General features: G+C 40.3%; 2 protein-coding genes and 1 long non-coding RNA gene across 3 annotated transcripts; all 3 read right to left on the reverse strand.

Moving 5' to 3' along the window:
* Positions 1 to 82: 82 nt before the first annotated feature.
* Positions 83 to 1,396, reverse strand: LOC135655122 (uncharacterized). The gene is made up of 3 exons (XR_010503416.1): positions 1,183 to 1,396; positions 430 to 506; positions 83 to 231 (listed from the first exon to the last, which is right to left on the reverse strand). It is a non-coding gene; the product is annotated as an uncharacterized LOC135655122 (long non-coding RNA).
* Positions 1,397 to 4,409: 3,013 nt separating this feature from the next.
* Positions 4,410 to 10,190, reverse strand: LOC135655133 (PHD finger protein ING1-like). The gene is made up of 7 exons (XM_065175698.1): positions 10,009 to 10,190; positions 8,008 to 8,079; positions 5,854 to 6,041; positions 5,273 to 5,333; positions 5,088 to 5,193; positions 4,889 to 5,012; positions 4,410 to 4,788 (listed from the first exon to the last, which is right to left on the reverse strand). The coding sequence occupies exons 1-7, from the start codon at positions 10,034 to 10,036 to the stop codon at positions 4,678 to 4,680; spliced, it is 690 nt and encodes a 229-aa protein (XP_065031770.1). The 5' UTR covers positions 10,037 to 10,190; the 3' UTR covers positions 4,410 to 4,677.
* Positions 10,191 to 15,788: 5,598 nt separating this feature from the next.
* Positions 15,789 to 18,559, reverse strand: LOC135655145 (subtilisin-like protease SBT1.2). The gene has a single exon (XM_065175707.1). It carries the CDS (start codon positions 18,245 to 18,247, stop codon positions 15,929 to 15,931), a length of 2,319 nt encoding a protein of 772 aa, XP_065031779.1. The 5' UTR covers positions 18,248 to 18,559; the 3' UTR covers positions 15,789 to 15,928.
* Positions 18,560 to 19,032: the final 473 nt, after the last annotated feature.

The following is a 19,032-nucleotide window of genomic DNA, read 5'->3' on the forward strand; positions in this document are numbered from 1 at the left end:
ATATTGCTTTTATATGGATGAAAATCAAATTCTCTGTATGAATATAATACTTAATTACTATTTTGCATTACCATATATTCGGATAATATTTGAAGGGATGATGAACGGAAACCCTGTTGATATAAGATAAACCATGCACTTCAGAGACCACCACCCAGAATGCCATGAATTGCGAGCTTCTTGCAGCTTGTGAACTCTAAAACTGGTGACACACATGAATGAGAAAAATGTCTGTTTATGGTCAAGGTGTCTAATATTTGTCATTCCAAGATGTTGCCACCAGAAGTAAAGCATTTAAGAGAGTTACTACTGTTGGAATTTGAATAACATCATCTCAGTTACATCACAAGAAATGCAAAATCCATAATCACTTTTGAAGTATTATATTGAAGAATTTGTAACTCTTCGGAGTTTGTAAGAAAAAGATACGAAACACCCTAAGCTCACTCGAAGAACTCCTCCAGCATGAACACAGTTATTTCCCTCAACTCCACATGCCCTTTCAGCTGAACAATGAAAAAAAAAACATTAAAACAAATATAGCTATAATTTTAATGGTGTATTACTGATATTCCAACTTTTCTACAATTTCCTTACCTAGTCTGTAGTAACAGATGAAAGAACCCTTGATAAAATTTCTAGTTTATTTTTATATACCAGAAGAATTTACAATCCAGACAAGATAAGTACCAAAAAAGAGATTGTTGACAAAGACAAAAGAAGCTTCTTATGGCTGAAGTTGAAGGTGGAAATTAGAAGAATAATTTGAAATTAGATTATCACAAGCAATCTACTCAAGACTAGAGTTTTCATATGAGATGGCACAGCACGCTACTCAACTTGACCAAGACTCAAACAAAGAAGTGGATCTACATCTAATTGTAGACCTAGTTCTTCCACTTGGTGGATCTGGATCTCAGACTAGATATTGATCACTCCTTCACTTGGTGTATCAGATTACAGTCAAGAAGTCTTCAGTTTCATATTGGACATATTTGAAGAGTTTTGTGTGCAGTTCATGGATTCAAAATTCTAAAACTGGCACTGGAAATAAGCCTAGTAGATCCAGTTGGATTAGCTTTTATTAGTTAGAAGAGGATCAGAGAGATGAATTGCTGTAAAATAGCAGTGTCATTCAAAAAAGTCCTAACTTGATTGATAATCAGGATGTCAGTCACTTACGAAGAAAACTATGAAGAACCTTGTGCCCATAGTCACGAAGAAACCAAGCCAATAAGTTTGTTACGAAGAAAATAAATCCATAAACATATCGAGCTTGCAAAGATTGCTTCCTTTTGAATGAATACAGTTCACTCGTCTGTTTTATATTTGGTTTGTCCTGTCTTAGCCCATCTTCATGATTTCTATCATCTTCCACCACAATGTTGTCAACAGATTCCATCTGAGAATGGAAAAAAGGATTAATGGAAGTCACAAGTTCCTTTCATTAAATATAATCTCAGTAATCCTGTACCAGATAACTTGACAAACGAACTCCTATTGACCCTTCAAGATCAGTTATTCACACATCATCAGTTAGGGTGACTGTGCCGAAAGTGAATGGTAAAGATTATTTCGACAATGAAACATGATAAATAGAGAACATGTAGAACCAACGATATAAAGAAAATTTCTTGCAAGCTATAACAACGAGGCCCAAATCAAAATGATACTTTAGTATAAAAAACTGCAAAGACAATAGAACATCTGCACAAATGTATTTAATGTAAATGCAAACAAGAAAAGAAAACATTTATGTTTGAGTGACTAGCAGCATCAAGAAGCGTAATTAGGTTCAAGAACATGTGTAATATATGAAAGAGCACACTACGCCAACGTCAAGATAATAAAACTCATTGCATTCTTAAGCAATTTATCAGAAGTTGCAATGACAAAAGCTGTGACAAGTAACATTGCCCAACGCTTAGTCACAGAAGTCAAAAAGAAGAAAGAAAAAACACACTGCCTACCTGCATGACATCATTAACAACATAATACTATATTCCTCCTTAGTCCTAAGATGAGTCCGAAGCTTCCTTCAGCATATCCATCGTGGCTCCTTCATCATATCCAAAAGATGAATCAGGTGGTATCTAAGATAAGTTTATTCGACGAAAATTCGTCATATCCAAGATAAGTTGTTGCTTTGTATCTATATTTATGCTCTAGTTATTAACTTGTGATCAGATGGTCATGACCTGCTAATTGAGTTCACTGCAGTAAGATGAAAATTTTGAGGAAAATCAACTTACAGATGATTGTCGGTCAATGCTTGTTTCTAAAATTTTGTGGCTTTTACAGATACCATTTTAGGTTTCCCTATGTGTAAAGTTCTCATTAACATCGAAACAGTCAAAATGATTCCAGGGTTTAGCTAGTGCCTCAAAGACTGAGGGACACTACAGAGCCAGACCAAGCATAACAACAACCATCTCCTGAAAGATCCCAGAAAAGGGAAACCCACAACAATGAATTTGCACCTGCCCGAGCAACCACAATAAATGGAAATAAAAGAAGAAAGAACAAGGGCTTGTGACACAACGAGATTGCTCATCACACTAGGGCAATGTTGTCTAATAATCACATCGGTAACACCATAAACATAGAGACGCAGAAGCAATATAATCTTTTCTAACAATAGGCAACTGAAAGACACAAAAAGAATACCCCAACACAAAGGCATTGAGCACCAAGGAAGAACCAAGAAACTCTAAGTCCCAATGTCATTCAAGAAGGGGAAACAGAGAGAGGGCAGCAAAGCTGAGGCACCAAGAAAACCAACAAACTCATCGCCTTAATGCCCAAAACGTCGACAAGCTAAGGAACACCATAAAGATGGCACAATCTCGAACAACGTCTCCACAAAGATGCCGAGATTTGGAATGTAAATGCAACAGAGTGACCAATTAGGCTTCCAAGAACTCACATTTCCAAGAATCCAGTGGCAACAAATCGGCAACAGAGAAGAAAGCTATCCTCCCGCTCTCTCCGGAGGAGCCCTTTAAATAGCTCTCTCAATGCCACTCTTGTGGTCAAAATGACCAAAACACCCCCACCGATCAGGAGATCGGACGGTTCGTCACTGCTGGGACGGACACGGGCGACCGTTGGGCCGCTCTTCTTCACAAAGCTTTCTTCTCTCTGTTGCCCGAAAGAAACCTCCGCAGGAAACACGTTAATGGGGTTTGGTAGAGCAGTAGGAATGCTGGGTACGTGGAATGGCACGTAGCATTTGGACCTTTCTGCTACATGGAATATGGAATCTGCTTCGTCTTCTAGATTCATACTGACTCGCGTTGCATGGAAATCTTGTGTTACTTGTGGAGATTACCAAGTGGAAACTCATGGGTTTCCCAGGGGAGCAGTAAGAGCTTGTGAGGCTGGTCATGGATTGTCGTCCATTTTCGATTGACATGCTTGAAGAGCACGATCTTTCAGTTCACCTATCCAAAGTGAATTGTCCAAGATTTCATCCAAAGCATAATTCTTCGTAGAAACGGCAGCGTGATTAACTTTGTTGAATCGGACAACGACAGGATAGCGAGTCTTGGGATCCTGGAAGAACTCCAAAAATGTTAGGAACTGGAAGGAGACCGACAGAGTCACATCAATGTTCTTTTAAGCTAGTGCATGAACATAGAGAATGTGTGTGTGTGTATATGTATAGAGTACAAACAAATACCTCGGCACCTCTCTGTGGGCCATTTGGCGGTGGCGGCTTGGCAACTTCTGTAGCACCCCGCTCCCGTTGGTGGGGGCGCCGATGCCTCTTCCGCTCGAACCACGAACCTTCTACTTGGCGTAGAGAAGGGAACGGAATTTACACGTGACGATGGCCTTGGGTGGCAGCGACGGAGAAGACGGAAGTGAGCAACGAAGCTGGAAACAGAGGAAATCAAGCTGGAGTTCACCATGACGTACGTAATGGCCAAAGGTTACGTCCCCCCCACCTTGTGCCAGTGCTTGAGATGGATTGGACAGTAGGGAGAAGTTGATGGTTGCAAATCCAGGCAAAATTATCTGCTGCATTACGAGCCGAGAAAGATGTGACTCCCTCGACCGAAGCCGTGACACGTGCCGTCCTAACTGGTTCATGTGGATAAAGACTTGTATTTGACTCCCAAGCGCATTAATACTGTACTACTAAATTCAAGTGATTCGATAAACATTTACGTCTTAGTCAATATTCAGATTCGAGCTAAACCACTGATCAAACGTTGGCATCACATATGACTCATATTCAAAACTACAAGTTCAAACTAATAATGGTTTCTGAAATGATTAAATCATCGTTACCCAGAGACAAAGGTAAACAGCGTAAGTTGACCATCTTCTTACAGCAAAACACAAATCAATATACGGCTGCCATTTCAAAATCAAACCAACACCAGCAGTGGATCAAATTCAGCTGCTCGAAAACATACGTCCTATTTACCAAACCCTAATGCACAATTTCAAAGTTTATGGAGAGAACCGCATGGATCTAAATTAAAAATTGAAGCTATAATTTGATTAAAGGATGATAACCTTATGGTTACAAGGAGAGATGCATGGTCGACGTGCCAAAGCAGTTTGGAAGCACAACATTAGAATTAAGGGGAGGCATCGTCCTCCTGTATTCTACAGCATGCATTCATGTCCTTTTAGGGGCTTCAAAGGTTTGAAACCGACCACCATTCATTTACCTTTTCGACGCTTCTGCATGCCAATGCAATTAGGGCAGTACCATTTACCTTTGGGTTGTTCTTTCAGACCAACACAGTCAAAATGGAACCACTCTATCTTGCACTGCCAAAGAAAAGAAATAATCAAAGATGAGCAGTAAATTAAACTAACTCCAGGCAAAAACTAGATATACAAGGAAAGAGCAAAGATGAGCAGTATTTACATTGGCATTGTCGCAGGCAACCATCTTCCCAAAGCTAACTTGGTTGCAGATGCAGTAAGTAGGTTCATTTGGATCCACAGGCAATTCCAGTTCGACACCTGGTGGTTCTGCTGCTAACCGTGATCTGTTGCCAAGAATGAAATGTCAACCAAGTGGCCAAGTCGCAATGGTTTATACAGGTTATATAGAAATGACATACTTTTTACGGCCCCCTCTGCCACTTTCAGTAGCCCTTCCAGACCTTGTGTTAGGATCAGTGTTGGACACACCCGCAGCATTATCAGCACCAGCTGCAAGTTCCCGCTCTAACAAAATGGAACACTAATATGCTAGAACATTCACTAGTCTTGATATCCAGAACTTATCACACTCCAGGTATTTTACCTTGCCGCAGTTCTTCAAGCTTTCTCATATATTGATCAAGTTGTTGGATATGTGCATCCACCTACAGTGGAAACTGACATCAGCAAACAGCATGATGCTCAATACTCTAATCGAGGTCTCAGTACAGAGACTGAATGCTACAAATCACTAATGATTACCTAAACATCAACATATGGTAGAAATGAAAAATATGTTGCAACCAGTGCAACAACACTCCACAAAAGCCTATGTAAAACATGCATCAATGGAGTCTTACAGAGATTTATTGAGCAAAATGGCACTTAAGGTCAATTCATGGTGATCATGATACAGAGACCAAATGTTAACTCACATACTACAGTTTAGGGCAACATAAATTAACATAGTATAATCCTTAAGATGGATCGTTAACCAAAATTCAAAATGCAGGACGATATTTAATACTACAATAAGCTTACTGCCATAAAGGTATCAAGGTGGTCAGAAGTAATAAGTTGGTTTGTATTACCATACTTGAGGAGTGGTTGACAAAATCAAATCAAGGTCTTCAGTGTAAAGAAATATTACATGCAGTAGAACCAGATAGTGAATAGGTAATGTACCATGTCATATGCTTGAACGGCCAAGGTCACCTTTTCATCAGCAATCCTAATGCAATGCTTCTGTTCATCAAGTGCCTCATCAGAGAATCTAATGAGTGATGCATCAGGTGTAATGCTACCAGATTCTATCCCCCGCTTGATATCCTCTATTTCTTGCTCACAGCGCTGCTCATTTTGCTGCCGAACTCCTGCATGTAAAGTTACACCAATAATAAATAATGATCAATTACTCAACAGGAAATTCCTACAATTTGAAAGAAATCACTCTTTTGGGCAAAGAATATTTAAAGACAGCAGAAAGGTAATCTTATCCAGTGGACGAAAGAGGGTGGGAAAAATTTCTAGCAAACTTTTCAGATGCCAGCTTGTTGCAAATATTTTAATTAGTACATTTGGAGAATTTGTATAAAATTCATCTAAATACTGGACAACCTCTACTCCCCTCTTAGAAACCAAGGGCTCTTCGATCAGTAACCCAAATTTGTACTCTCTCCAGACTCGACATACCCATGATGACAAAGGTCAAACTTATGTAACAACTGGTTAGATCCTCCAAATACTGAATTTGATACTTCTACTTCCCATTCAGAAACCAACGCCTTTTCAATCAATAATCCTGAAATTCTACTGTCCAAACTCAACATACCCACAATGAAAAGTTTCAGTAAGTTATCACATAAGATGATCTGCCATCTAACATATGATAGTCAACAAGTATTGTGTTGGTTCATAAAAGAAGTACAGCATCTGTGTTGCAGCAGCATAAGAGATTTAGTTTGACCACAGATGAGGAGATTTGATGTGATTATTAAAACAAGCACTGTAGGATTGGAAAGCATGCAGGTGATGTCTTTATATATGCATAGATCCTTATATTTTCCATTAAATCATTAACTGACTAAATGAGAGTTTCATCAACACACCCCAGCATCCCTCAGAATAATTGCATTTTGAAAAGAAAAGCACCTCAACATGCAAACAAGTACATTAAAAATTTGACATCAATATATAACTGCTGCATATCAAGCTAATCACCATGTTGACAAATTATGGATAAATTTTATTTTAACCACAAGAAAGAACAAAACTCATAAAATTTGAAACATACTGGACACTAGGATTTAAAAGAAATAGTGGATAATTGATGCCCTGATCAACACCAAACAGTTTTAAACACTTCATACTATCAAGTATTCTTCAAAAGATAAATTAATTATAAAATTTCCCTGGTGTAATTTGGTGCAAAACCGAAAAACATGGACCTATGCAGTGTTGAGAGAACTCTTTTACCCCTAAGTGTTAGGTCCATGAGTTATAGACCATAAGATGATCCTTAATTATATTGTAGGTTTGAAAGTTCACTGGCGAGCTAAAACTCTTCTAAGACACATCCATGCTGACGTTACAATGTTTTTTTTTCCACTTTTTTGAGGTATTTTGTAAATGCATCTTCTAATAGTGTCTAATACTATAATCTTAGATAAAAAAATCCATACATAATCCAACCAAATATATTCTGATTATATATGAGTCACTGCATCTCCAATTTTGTTCTTGCCAACACTGACACTCCCAAACATATCCGATGTCTGATTCTCATGTCTGCATTTATGCAACAAAATCGAAAAATCTCACTAGTAAAGAAACTTCATTGTCAGCAAGGGACTAAAGACTAAACTTCATTGTCCTTCGAATAATGGAATGCTTGTCCCTCTAGCTAACCAAAAAGATAAAAGAATTTACTTGACAAAAAGAAACTCAATGATTTGTGGTAACAGGTAACAATGCACAAATCCATTGTGTCCTCACTATTTTGATTGGTATGTCCACGAAGCTTCCAAGGCTAATTTATTCCAAAGTTGCCCAACATAAGTGATAGGAACCCATTTCGTAAAAGTAGCAGTTTACCACCTTAATAATCAAAATAAAGCAATCCTCGTGGAAAAAGAAATAGAGCTAGATGGCCAAGGAAACAAACACGAGTAAAGTGGGTTAAATAACTTCGGCATCCTATATATGCCATTTTTGTGTCACAATTTTACTAAGCTCATGCATATGAAACCAATACACTGCAGATAAAAAAAATACTCTGAAATTTACAAAATTGGATAAAGAAACATAACCCTTGATAAAGCACAAAAAGGCAAAGTGTACCTAATAGACTTTTATCTAGATCCCGCATCAGAGAATAATTGCGCTGCAGCATGGCTGGCACAGACTCAATACCTGTAAGGAAAAAAGAAATACTAAACTACAATACGCCATAGCAAAAAGAAAGAGAAAAACACACACCTGTGAGGAGAGAGAAAAAAGGATAACAAATATGTAATACAAGAAGGAAGGAACCATGTGATCAACCATAACACAAAGCATCTGGATAATTTCTACTGAAAATAAAAAATAAAAAACTCTAATATCCAATAAACTAAATTTGAATGGACTCAGATACTCAACTATTTCTAATTCATATTATGATATGCTATCATGGTCATACATCTAAAAATACATTTGAGGGGTACAGCACAAGGTGTTAGAGGCATGACTCCAAGGAACTACAAGTCACATAAGTTACTCTGATGATATGCTATCATGGTCATACATTTAAAAATACATTTGAGGGGTACAGCACAAGGTGTTAGGCATGACTCCAAGGAACTACAAGTCACATAAGTTACTCTGATAACATAACTCATCAAGTTTATCTTCCAACGGGTCAACTGGTCTCAAAAAAAGAGAAATGTAAGCCCCAGAACATTAGCTGAAGCATTAAAAAGAACCAAAGGAGAAATTTTAATTTCTATAAAGAAGTCACATAGAAGCTTCTACAGTGACATCACTCCTTTGCCTTATTTTCCTATAGAACAGTGATTCACATAAAATCATTGTTGCAAATGAAACTCTGAGGTGTTTTTTCCATATTTCAATTACAATGTGCTATCCATTTTCACACCAATCATAATAGATCATTCAAAATTTTAATGCTCCAAGTACAGTAACATCAACTCAATTTAGAAGAGTTTGGAAGCACATCCTATACCATAAAAATCAAGATGCAATTCACTTCTATCTAGACTCTACTTATATGAAAAGTAGAACTTGCTTTCATGTAGCTGGTCTTGTGGATCATGGAACCAAGAACAGCTAGAATTTAAGGTGCTTTTGGAAGAAAAACAAGACCGGAATTGAGGTCTTTATCCTTTTTATTCCCCTAGAAAATTTGTAATTAGTAAGGAAGAAGGAAGGTGTGTTGAACTGTTTAGTTGACCAGTTAACTGGAATAATATTCGTGTCATGGAACACCTCGATTCCAATTCGATTGCCTACTTTATTTATCTCAGATCTTTTACAACTAGCAATAAGGATGACATACTCCTACTTAATCCTGTCACCACTCTTTGTGATCCTGCTCAAATTAATGAAAGGATACTTTTCCCAGTTCCCCATATAGCTATTCTAGAACACCATAAAATACTTCTTCCATCCAAAAATACCTTGAACCAAACTAGGATTCCTAATGAAGTACTAAACCCATGAGTCCATGACTAAAGCTTTACATCCATAAAGTTCCTATACTTTTTTTTTTGTTTCTTAAATTCTAACTTAACACATTGCAATTTTGGGTGACATATTGCCATCACTTATTTTGATAATATTACAGTTAGATCACATGGAAGAACAAACTATGTTCTCACCAAGTGCCAGGATGAGGCCAAAACCTTGCAAAATTTTCCAATGCAAAGTTGATTGTGCAAGTTTATGTTACATCATTTTTCAAGTATTATTTATAAGATTGGAGATGCCAACGATGCACCGGACACACACCTTGTGAAGATGGGACCAATAGCACAAATAGATACCAACTAACTAATTGCCACCTCGCAAATTTTTATTTCTTTTTCACTTTAATCGATTTCTTGCTTGAATGACGACAACTGACTCAAAGACTAATTTACCCAAAGCAGAGAAATCACCCCCAGAGCGGACGCTCTCCAACAACCCTAAATAGCAAAATCTCGAAAGTTCGGTGCCCTAGAAACTAATGCAATTTCCAAACAAGAAAGATCCCTTTACCTCAGTCATCACAGAACAAGAATAAAAGGGGAAAACAAAAAGGGAAGAGAAAGAATGAATCGGAATATTAGGGTTTGTGCTTACTAGCTTGGAAATCCTCGACGAAGCCCATCTTGGAGACTGATTCGAGAACCCTTGGCTGCCACTTCTTCGAATTTCGTGCGCGATCTATGTTCGCAGCAAATCCCGGCGGATTCCGATCGAATCGAGAACGTTTAGATCGATCGATCCGTCCCCCTTTCCCCCAAAGAAACCGCCTTCCTTTCGCTCTCGTACGAATAGAATGACGTCATGTCTATATAGCTCCATATTGAGCTGCAAAACGTCACGACACGTACGCGTAGTTATTACGCACAGTAAGTACGCGCATTTCTTAGTTCTCCCAGCATTTGAAGTCACGGCATGGAGGACGTGTGGGTCACGGGTTTGCGTACGCAACAGTAGATTACCCCCGGTGAACTACGTTTGCTTAATGGTACTTTCCACTACCAAATTGTTTGTCACCAACAATTATACCTGCCTTCGGGTTGGTGATGGTTTGGGTCTGTCCCATGGGACCCATTGATATACCGAATGATGAGCCGACACGAAAGTTGAGTGGAAAAGTATCCGTAATAATGCCCAAAAAACACACATTAATGCCTAAATCTATTTAATGCATATTATTAATCATTAATATTAATAATACATATTATATATATTTTTAAAAAATAAATAAATAAAATTGTAATACATTAAATGACACGCGGCGCTGACACGTCAGCTTAAGCTTGAGGTTTATAATTTATATGACAGTGCACTAATCAATTCAGATATCTCGATAATTTAACTAATATAATTATAATCTATTTTTTATAATTATTTTTTTATTAAATAAACTATCGAACTAACTAAATATCTTAAGGTAAAATTTCTTCCTCATCACTTAATCTTAACAAAATAAAAAATAATCTAAATTCAGGATCTTTCGACATAAGTTGGCTAATTACTTATTATAAATTTGATTAAACATGTAATTCTATTCAAATTTAATAAACTTGATTTGTGTCATAATGATTTCTGAAAGATAATTAATTAATTAATTAATTAATTAACTATCACATGCCTAAATAAGTCATCATTGCCAAAGAATTAAATTATATTTGGTTCTAAAACTATTCCTAAAGGTCACATGTGACAAAAGTATAATTACAGGCATTAACTTTAAATATATATATACATATATAGATAAATTATTTTCCATCACAAGCATAATTTTTGATGAAGCAATAATAGTGAAATACATATGCATATATACATAAATTGGTAGTGAAATAATAAATTATTTATTTATTATTCGAAAACAATTAAATTTTTACTAAGACAATGGAAGTAATTTAGATAGTCTCATCACAATCCAAACCAGCTTGACATGCTTTCAAACCTTCCATTCAAACTTCTGCATCATATCATGCAATACAATCGTGTGAGTAGTGATCAGTTTCCACTATGCAAGCATCAAGAGATTGAGATATATTAGGGGCTGACGCTCGTGGTGTGAAGCACAAGCCACCATTTCCTTCCTCGGGTGTCTGTTTACATACACAATCAAAGAGAGAAGAATCTCTGATTCATCACATCACTAGTGTTTGCTGTGTGTTCTTCATTCCAATACAAGAAGTCATGCATAGAATCTTCAGTCCGAAATAAGTTTCATCGAGTTGTTCTTTCCAAGGAAAGCACATGAAGATGAAGACATCACAACTACAGCTCTCGAGTGGTGGAGTTGCACGAAGAAGAAGAACAGCAAAGGACACAGGGAGGGGGGAGAAGGGGAGCTGATAAGCACAAAAGCCAAGCATCAGACTTGCCTACTGCCATGGGAGTCTCGTCATCTTTTCTTCCCTCGCTTCCATCTCCCTTCATGCTGCTGCTTATAGCAGCTGGATTTTCTCTTCCTCATGCTATCCGATGGTGGAATCTGATCATGTTGAGAAACTAGCTGTGCCATCGAAGTTGGGAGAACTGGAAATGTCTGTGCCGCTCGAGGAAGGAGAAAGCAGAGATGGTTTGTTTCCTCTATGTCTGTCAGAGGTGATGCATGTCTCCACCTCTTATTATAAGAAGAAGTGAAGAAACAAGTGGACAAAGACAAGTTCAGTGAGGCTTACACCTCATTACTCCCATTAGATTATTTCCAACTTGTGGGTATGACTCTAATAAGATATCTTAAGCAAAGGACCAAGTGGTGGTGAAGAATCCCAAGAAAAAACATGGAGTTTGGATCTTCAAACTCTTCTGCTATGTAAATGATAATACTGCTGAAACATCTTTCTTTTTTTCTTCTTAGGGGGGAAAAACTCAACACAACATTTACTTGTACTGAATGCTGCTGTATTATTCACACTATTTGGCACAGTATGTTGACCTGAAATTATCCTTCAGATTTAGTTCATTTGTGAAAAGCTTTGCTGAATTGGTGATGCTGGATTTGATTGTGTTACTTTTGGATGCATGATTCAAGCTTGACTTATTTTGGTCTATCTCGGATGAACAAATATATTTTCTAATTATCGCTCGATCAATAGGAGTTTATTATATTAAAGCCATACTAATTCATCAATTGCTTCCAATGTTTCATAAGCTAACAACAGTTTCTTTTTCTTTTTTTTTACTTGAGAAAAAAATAAGCAACCCGAAATACAACGAGGAGGATTAATGTACGTAATCTTATCTTTATAATTCTAACACGAAGAAAAGACAATAAAAAAAGAAATAAAAAGAAAAGACACCCCTATCAAGTTGCCTAAGCTTGTAGGATGTGGTGGTCCTAAAATGACTTTAATTGCTGGTTAGGAAATTTCTAGGAAAGATGATACCATTTGACAACTTAGCAAACTTTAATTATGTGATTATCTTAAATCTAGGTTTTGGAGGCTGGTCCCCATTTTATTATTCCATGTAATCGAGCTTATCGCATCTTTTGATACTAACTATAATTGCCACCAATGCCCCATTTTCATTTTTTGGGAGAGGAAAATATTTTGATCTCTATGATGAATTTTCTCCCATTTTTTAGCCTCATGTCAAACAATTCCAACTACTCTAATCAACATCAAGCATGCAAATATTTTGGGCATGAAAGAAAGACTTGGTAGTGGTTGGAAACAATCTTTTTTCCTTCTTCCACTAGCACATGTGGAAGTAAGACTTGATGTAAAATATTGAAGAATCTTGAAGTGCTATCTTAGAGGTCAAGGTAGGGTTGGGTCAATATCAAACACTTCCTTGGGTAAAGAGAGAGGTTATCTTGTTGAAGAAGTGAAAGAGACTCCATTGGTGATGGTGGTTGATTGCATTTACTTTTTTTGATTAGTTTAAGAGCATGGAAGGATTAAGGGGTGGAAAAAGAGACTTGATCAGTAGAGCCATGGGATCCTCTTAGGTCATGTGTCATTAGCTTTGTGATTAGATTATTTCTCAGCTAGTTAGGGTTGAGAGACTTGCAAACATCCACATGGCCCCTTTATCATGGCATCTAAACTAAAGATTATAGAACCAATTAGCTTTCACAAGTAATTAATAGGAGTAGTAGGCCACCTTTTGCACTCCAAATGCCATAGATAAACCCTTGATGTGATTGATCATGAGATTTGGAAATAATAATCTTTTAATACATAAGTTTTGTTGATAATTATGAGGCTTAATGATTCCAATTGTGTCGGTATGACAATCATATCTTTGAGCTTAAATATATATAGAGAGAGAGAGAGAGAAAGAGAGTAGAATGATATGATTGATATCTATTATATATCCTCCTTAAAAATAGGAACTTGATCACATGCACATATATCATATCATCATCTTTATTTTTCTGTTAAGAATTAGATGCATTCTCTCACCATTTCACCATAAAACAAAACATATTATTACAAAAAATATCATAGATATTCTAGTAGATAGTGCATTGTTGCACAATTGATGGATATATTCAAATCATCTCACATGTTGTTTAATATAATAAAAAATTCTTTCTAATTTTTAAAAAAAATATAATAAATAATTTTTATGTTAAGAATACTCTAATAAAATATCCGGCCAATAATTTACTATATGAAATGATGAGTGTATAAGCATGCTTCTATAAGATTTATGAAGACTTAGCGCGCATTAAAGAAAGAAATATGTTGAATTGTAGTGAATATATATTAGGTGTGTAATGCAACACAAAAAAAAAAAAAAGCTCACAAATGTGTTTGTTTTTCCTCATCTTACCAAGCAAGCACTTGAGGACAAAAGTCAATGGAAAGGACTTTGAGAGAGTCATTGCCTTTGCAGATTATATTTTGTGTGAAAAACACCTGCTAATAATTGTGCAAAGGCACTGATCAGTAGAAAACATAATAAGAGTTGACTTCTAATTCTAATTGCTCTAATCTGTAAATGAGTTTGGCAATGTTTTCTTCTAATCATCTAACCTACCAAGTGTCAAATAATATTAATATTAATAGACTGTATAACACATAGTTAATAGAAGCATAGCCCATTCTGTGCATAAGTTATATACTATGCCAAGCTTGGGATCATCATCATGCATTAATCCAATTAAGAGGAGCAAATCTACAAAAATAAGTAACTGTAGCAGAGTATCAATTTCTTGTTACATGTTCTAAATTTTAAATCCATCTATCAAATGTGACATTACAGTTTAGATTGGGCATCCAATGGGACATTATTAAGACAAAACAAAAATTGAATTCATCATGCTACCAGTAGAGTTCAAAGGTTTCTTGAGCTTCAAGTCCTGCTCATGTTTTCCATTAGCACAACTTGGGATGTGCTGCTCTTGTTTGTCCCAGCCAGCCATATGACTGTCGTAGATATCACTATCTTAAGCTAAATGTAGATATCAATCAAAAATCATGCCTTGGTTTGGGAAGGAAACTGATGCCAATGCTATCAAAAATCTTGTAGAATGTGATCATCCAGTTTAATTTTTCCCTTGATTCATAACCCCTGTTTCTAACACTTCTTTCTTTCCAGCTTGTTGCACATAACCTGATTCTGAAGGTCTCAGAAGAATGGAATCTGAATTAAGCACTTGAAATCCTCATCATCTTTATTCAGCATGGAAAATTGATATGGTAACAGTATACTATATACTGATCATAACTTGATTCTCCTTGTTCAGTACATCTGTTGTCTATGAGCACTTGACATTTATCTGCTTTGACTTCTTCTCTTTGCTTGATACAGTTTTTCTTGTATAGACTCAAACATACAGGAAATCTATCACTTCTTTCTTGTATAGACTCAAGCATGGCGTTCCTTTGTGCATGGAAGATGTGTGCATAGTTTAGCTGGAAGCATTTAGAATTTGGGATTGGTACTCAATTCCTACACTTAAAGAGTCACCCAACCTTTCAGCTGCTTTGATCACAAAGATCCACACGTAGTCGTTCAGTTAAAATCTTAGAAGAAGCTGTGTAATTTGGATGAAAAATCTACTGTATCTGCTGCCTGCTCTTGGTCATCTATAGATCTTGATACAAGGACATGTCTCTTCTTTATACAGTAATAAAGAAGCGTTATCCTATTTGCTGCAGTCCTTTCAGATTGTATCTGAAACAATGCTTACAAAGTTAGAAGCTACCCTGTCACTTCTTTCTTGTATAGACTCAAGCATGGCCTTCCTTTGTGCATGGAAGATGTGTGCATAGTTTAGCTGGAAGCATTTAGAATTTGGGATTGGCACTCAATTCCTACACTTAAAGAGTCACCCAACCTTTCGGCTGCTTTGATCACAAAGATCCACACGTAGTTGTTCAGTTAAAATCTTAGAAGAAGCTGTGTTATTTGGATGAAAAATCTACTGTATCTGCTGCCTGCTCTTGATCATCTATAGATCTTGATACAAGGACATGTCTCTTCTTTATACAGTAATAAAGAAGTGTTATCCTATTTGCTGCAGTCCTTTCAGATTGTATCTGAAACAATGCTTACAAAGTTAGAAGCTACCCTGTCGTCATGCTCCCCATGTTACAGAGATTGGGCTTCTCACCTTGTACTTCTTTCGGCCACCGTGCACCCACATCAGTTGCCCCCCTGCAACACTGCCCTCCTCCTGCACTCCCTTCTTCGATTCGAACACGACTGTGTAGCTCTTGATCTCGTTGATTCCTCCAAATGCTAAGATCTTTGGTGTCACTGTCACTGTTACTCCTGGTGGTGCAGTCACCTGCACCGTGTAGATGGAATCAGGAAGACCGACGTTGGTAAGCTTCCTTTGGATCGTCGTCGATGTTCTTCCCTGCGTGAAGCTCACCGATATGGAAGGATAGTTGAGGTTGAATTGTTTCTGTCCCTTCAGCAGCTTGCCGCAGCTGATGTTCCTGTGAGTGATGGTGAAGATCTCGGCCTGGTTGTAGCCGAGAGAACAGATGTGGGCGATGTAGTCCTCCGGCTGGACGTCGTACACCAGCCCCGGGTCGACGGCTCTCGCCGGATTGACGTGGCCGGCGCCCACGGAGAAGACCCCCGCTGGTTCTTTCCCGTCCATTATGGGCTTCCCGAGGTGGTCCACGACGTCGGCGGTGGTCATCATGGCCGACCGGATCGCAGCCGGGCTCCAGGATGGGTGGGCCGACCGGACCAGGGCGGCGATGCCGCTGGCGTGAGGGCATGCCATGGAGGTCCCTGACAGCACCGTGAAGTTGGACTTCCGCCGGTCTTCCTGAAGCCCGGATGGGCCAACGTTGCTCGGCCAGGCCGCGATGATGTTCACCCCCGGGGCGATCAAGTCCGGCTTGAGGACGGACGGGTTCGTCAGGCTTGGCCCTCGCGACGAGAACAGAGCGACCGCCGGCGCCCTCGATCGCCGGATCCTCGTCCCTCCGTAGACGAGTTTAGCCACCGGGCGAAAGGTGGAGTTCATGTAGCTCTTCAGAATCGTGGACTGCGCGTAGCCTATCAAGGTGGCCGGCAGGACGTGGACGTCGACGGAGTCCTCCTGCTGGTTTATCTCGGAGTTGGCCAGCACCATGGCGGCACCGCCGGCTTCTTTCACGGCTTCGCCCTTCTCTGCCCTCCCATTGACTCCTCGGTCGCAGACCACCATCTTCCCGCTGATTCGTGCCTTGGAAAGGGATCCCTTGAGGCAGAACTCGGCGCCCTTCTGTCCACCGGCCTCGTAGATGAGCTCAAGCTCCTTCCCGCCATTTTTCGAAAAGTGGTTTCCCGGGAACATGGACTCGCCGTAGAGGATGCGGCCGTTGCCCAGACGGACGAAGGCCGGGAACCGCCGGTCCAGCGTGCTCGCGCCGACCGTCGTGATCCAGGGAGCCTCGTTGGCGACGGAGCTCGGCACCGGCCCGTTGTTACCGGCCGCGCAGACCACGACGACGCCCCTCTCGGTCGCCCGGAAACTTCCGATGGCGATGCTGTCCTCGAAGAGTGGGATCGGGAAGCCGCCGAGGGAGAGGGAGAGGACGTCGACGCCGTCCCTGATGGCGTCGTCCATCCCCGCGAGGATGTCGGAGCTGTAGCACCCGTTGAACCAGCACACCTTGTAGGCGGCGATGTGGGCGCCCGGGGCCATCCCCCGAGCCTCGCCTGCGCCGAGGCCAAGCACGCTTGCTCCCGGCACTGCAGCGCCGGCCGCCGTGGACGACGTGTGGGTGCCATGCCCATGCGCGTCCCGCGGCGACACGTACTCCAGTAGCGACACCGACGACGACTTCTCCGGGTAGTTGATCCTGTGTCCTTTGGCGTAGAACCGGGCACCGATCAACTTCCGGTTGCAGTTCGAGGAATTGAAGTGCTCCCCCTCCTGGCAGACGCCTCTCCACCGGGTTGGCACCGGCGGCATCCTGTCGTCGCGGAAGCTGGGGCTCTCCGGCCACACTCCGGTGTCGAGCACTCCGATGATGGTCCCCTGCCCGAATCTGGACCGCGACCAGGCACCACCGGGCGCGAAGTTCAACCCCAAGAAAGTGTAAGAGTACGTCGTGTGCAGCTCAAGCCGGCTGTCGGGACGAACCGCGATGACGCCGGGCAATGCTCGCAGCGCGACCACCTCATCTTCAGTAAGCCGTGCCGCGAAGCCTTCGAGGGCAGAGTGGTACGAGTACAGGAGCCGAGAAGAAGCATCCCCTCCTCCTTCCAAGAACGTTGCTCTATCCAGGAAGGACAGGTGCCAATGGAGCTTATTCTGCAGACCGGTAGCCGAAGCACTAGCGGGGATGGAATGCGGGTGGAGTTGGACAATGTAGGTATGGAAGCCGTGGGCATCGAGGGGAACCGAGCACCAAAGGAACAAGAACAGGAAGGAGGCAATGACGGCCATGGGCGGGGATTGGTGTTGCTGCCACACTTCATGCTGCCGAGCCAGCAGCGTAATATAGGGGGATTTGAAGGAGCTGCGGAGAGGGGAGGCATTTCAAAGGAGGAGGTAAAACTCGTGATCGAGGGAGGGCTCTCCTCGTCTCACGGGGAAGGACACAGGAGAGGAGAGGAGATCTCTGCGCGCGCCACAGTGTTGGAGCTGAGATGTCTCACGGGATCTATTGGTCGGAGTTATTGCGGCTACTCCGGACAAAGAGAAGTGGAGGGGAGGGGAGTGGAGTGGAGCAGTATTTACTTGCAGCGGACGGCTTCGGGCATCAGAATCTCTCTGTTGCATTGTCTCTCTTCTTCCCTGCAGTCTGCTGTGGGTGTGAGAGAGAGAGCAGAGGGAGAGTGTGCATTGAATGAGGCGATCCGTCTTTAATGCGCCTATCCCTTCAATGATGTTTGTTCACAAGGTTTTCTGTCTCGGGAGCGATGGAGTTACCTGAGAAGGATCACTTCAGCTCCCTCCGCATTCAATCAATTTGAGGATCTTGTTGAGTTGGATGGTCTGGTGGGTTATGTTGGAATCAGGATGTTGTCTTTTGCAGTTTGTGCACAGTTTTATTATGATATTATGTGTGTTTTCAGAGTAGTCACAGATTCAGCATGGTGGGTCCATTGGTTCTAATTGATGAATCAAAACGAAGAAAATTTGGCAGCCAAGATAATTCCAGACTCCAATCGGAAGCTCAATAAAGATCAGGAGACTGAAGCATGAGAGAAAAATGTTCTTATCAGCGT

This window comes from Musa acuminata, chromosome BXJ1-4, assembly GCF_036884655.1.
Source record: "Musa acuminata AAA Group cultivar baxijiao chromosome BXJ1-4, Cavendish_Baxijiao_AAA, whole genome shotgun sequence".
Lineage (NCBI taxonomy): Eukaryota > Viridiplantae > Streptophyta > Magnoliopsida > Zingiberales > Musaceae > Musa > Musa acuminata.

Excerpts from the sequence above, each read along its gene's own strand:
- LOC135655133 (XM_065175698.1), bottom strand. The coding sequence starts at position 10,036 with ATGGGCTTCGTCGAGGATTTCCAAGCTA. Across the intron at positions 6,042-8,007 it reads TCTAGATAAAAGTCTATTAG|GAGTTCGGCAGCAAAATGAG; the intron begins GTACACTTTGCC and ends CTTTACATGCAG. Across the intron at positions 5,194-5,272 it reads GCTTGAAGAACTGCGGCAAG|AGCGGGAACTTGCAGCTGGT; the intron begins GTAAAATACCTG and ends CCATTTTGTTAG.
- LOC135655145 (XM_065175707.1), bottom strand. The coding sequence starts at position 18,247 with ATGGCCGTCATTGCCTCCTTCCTGTTCTTGTTCCTTTGGTGCTCGGTT.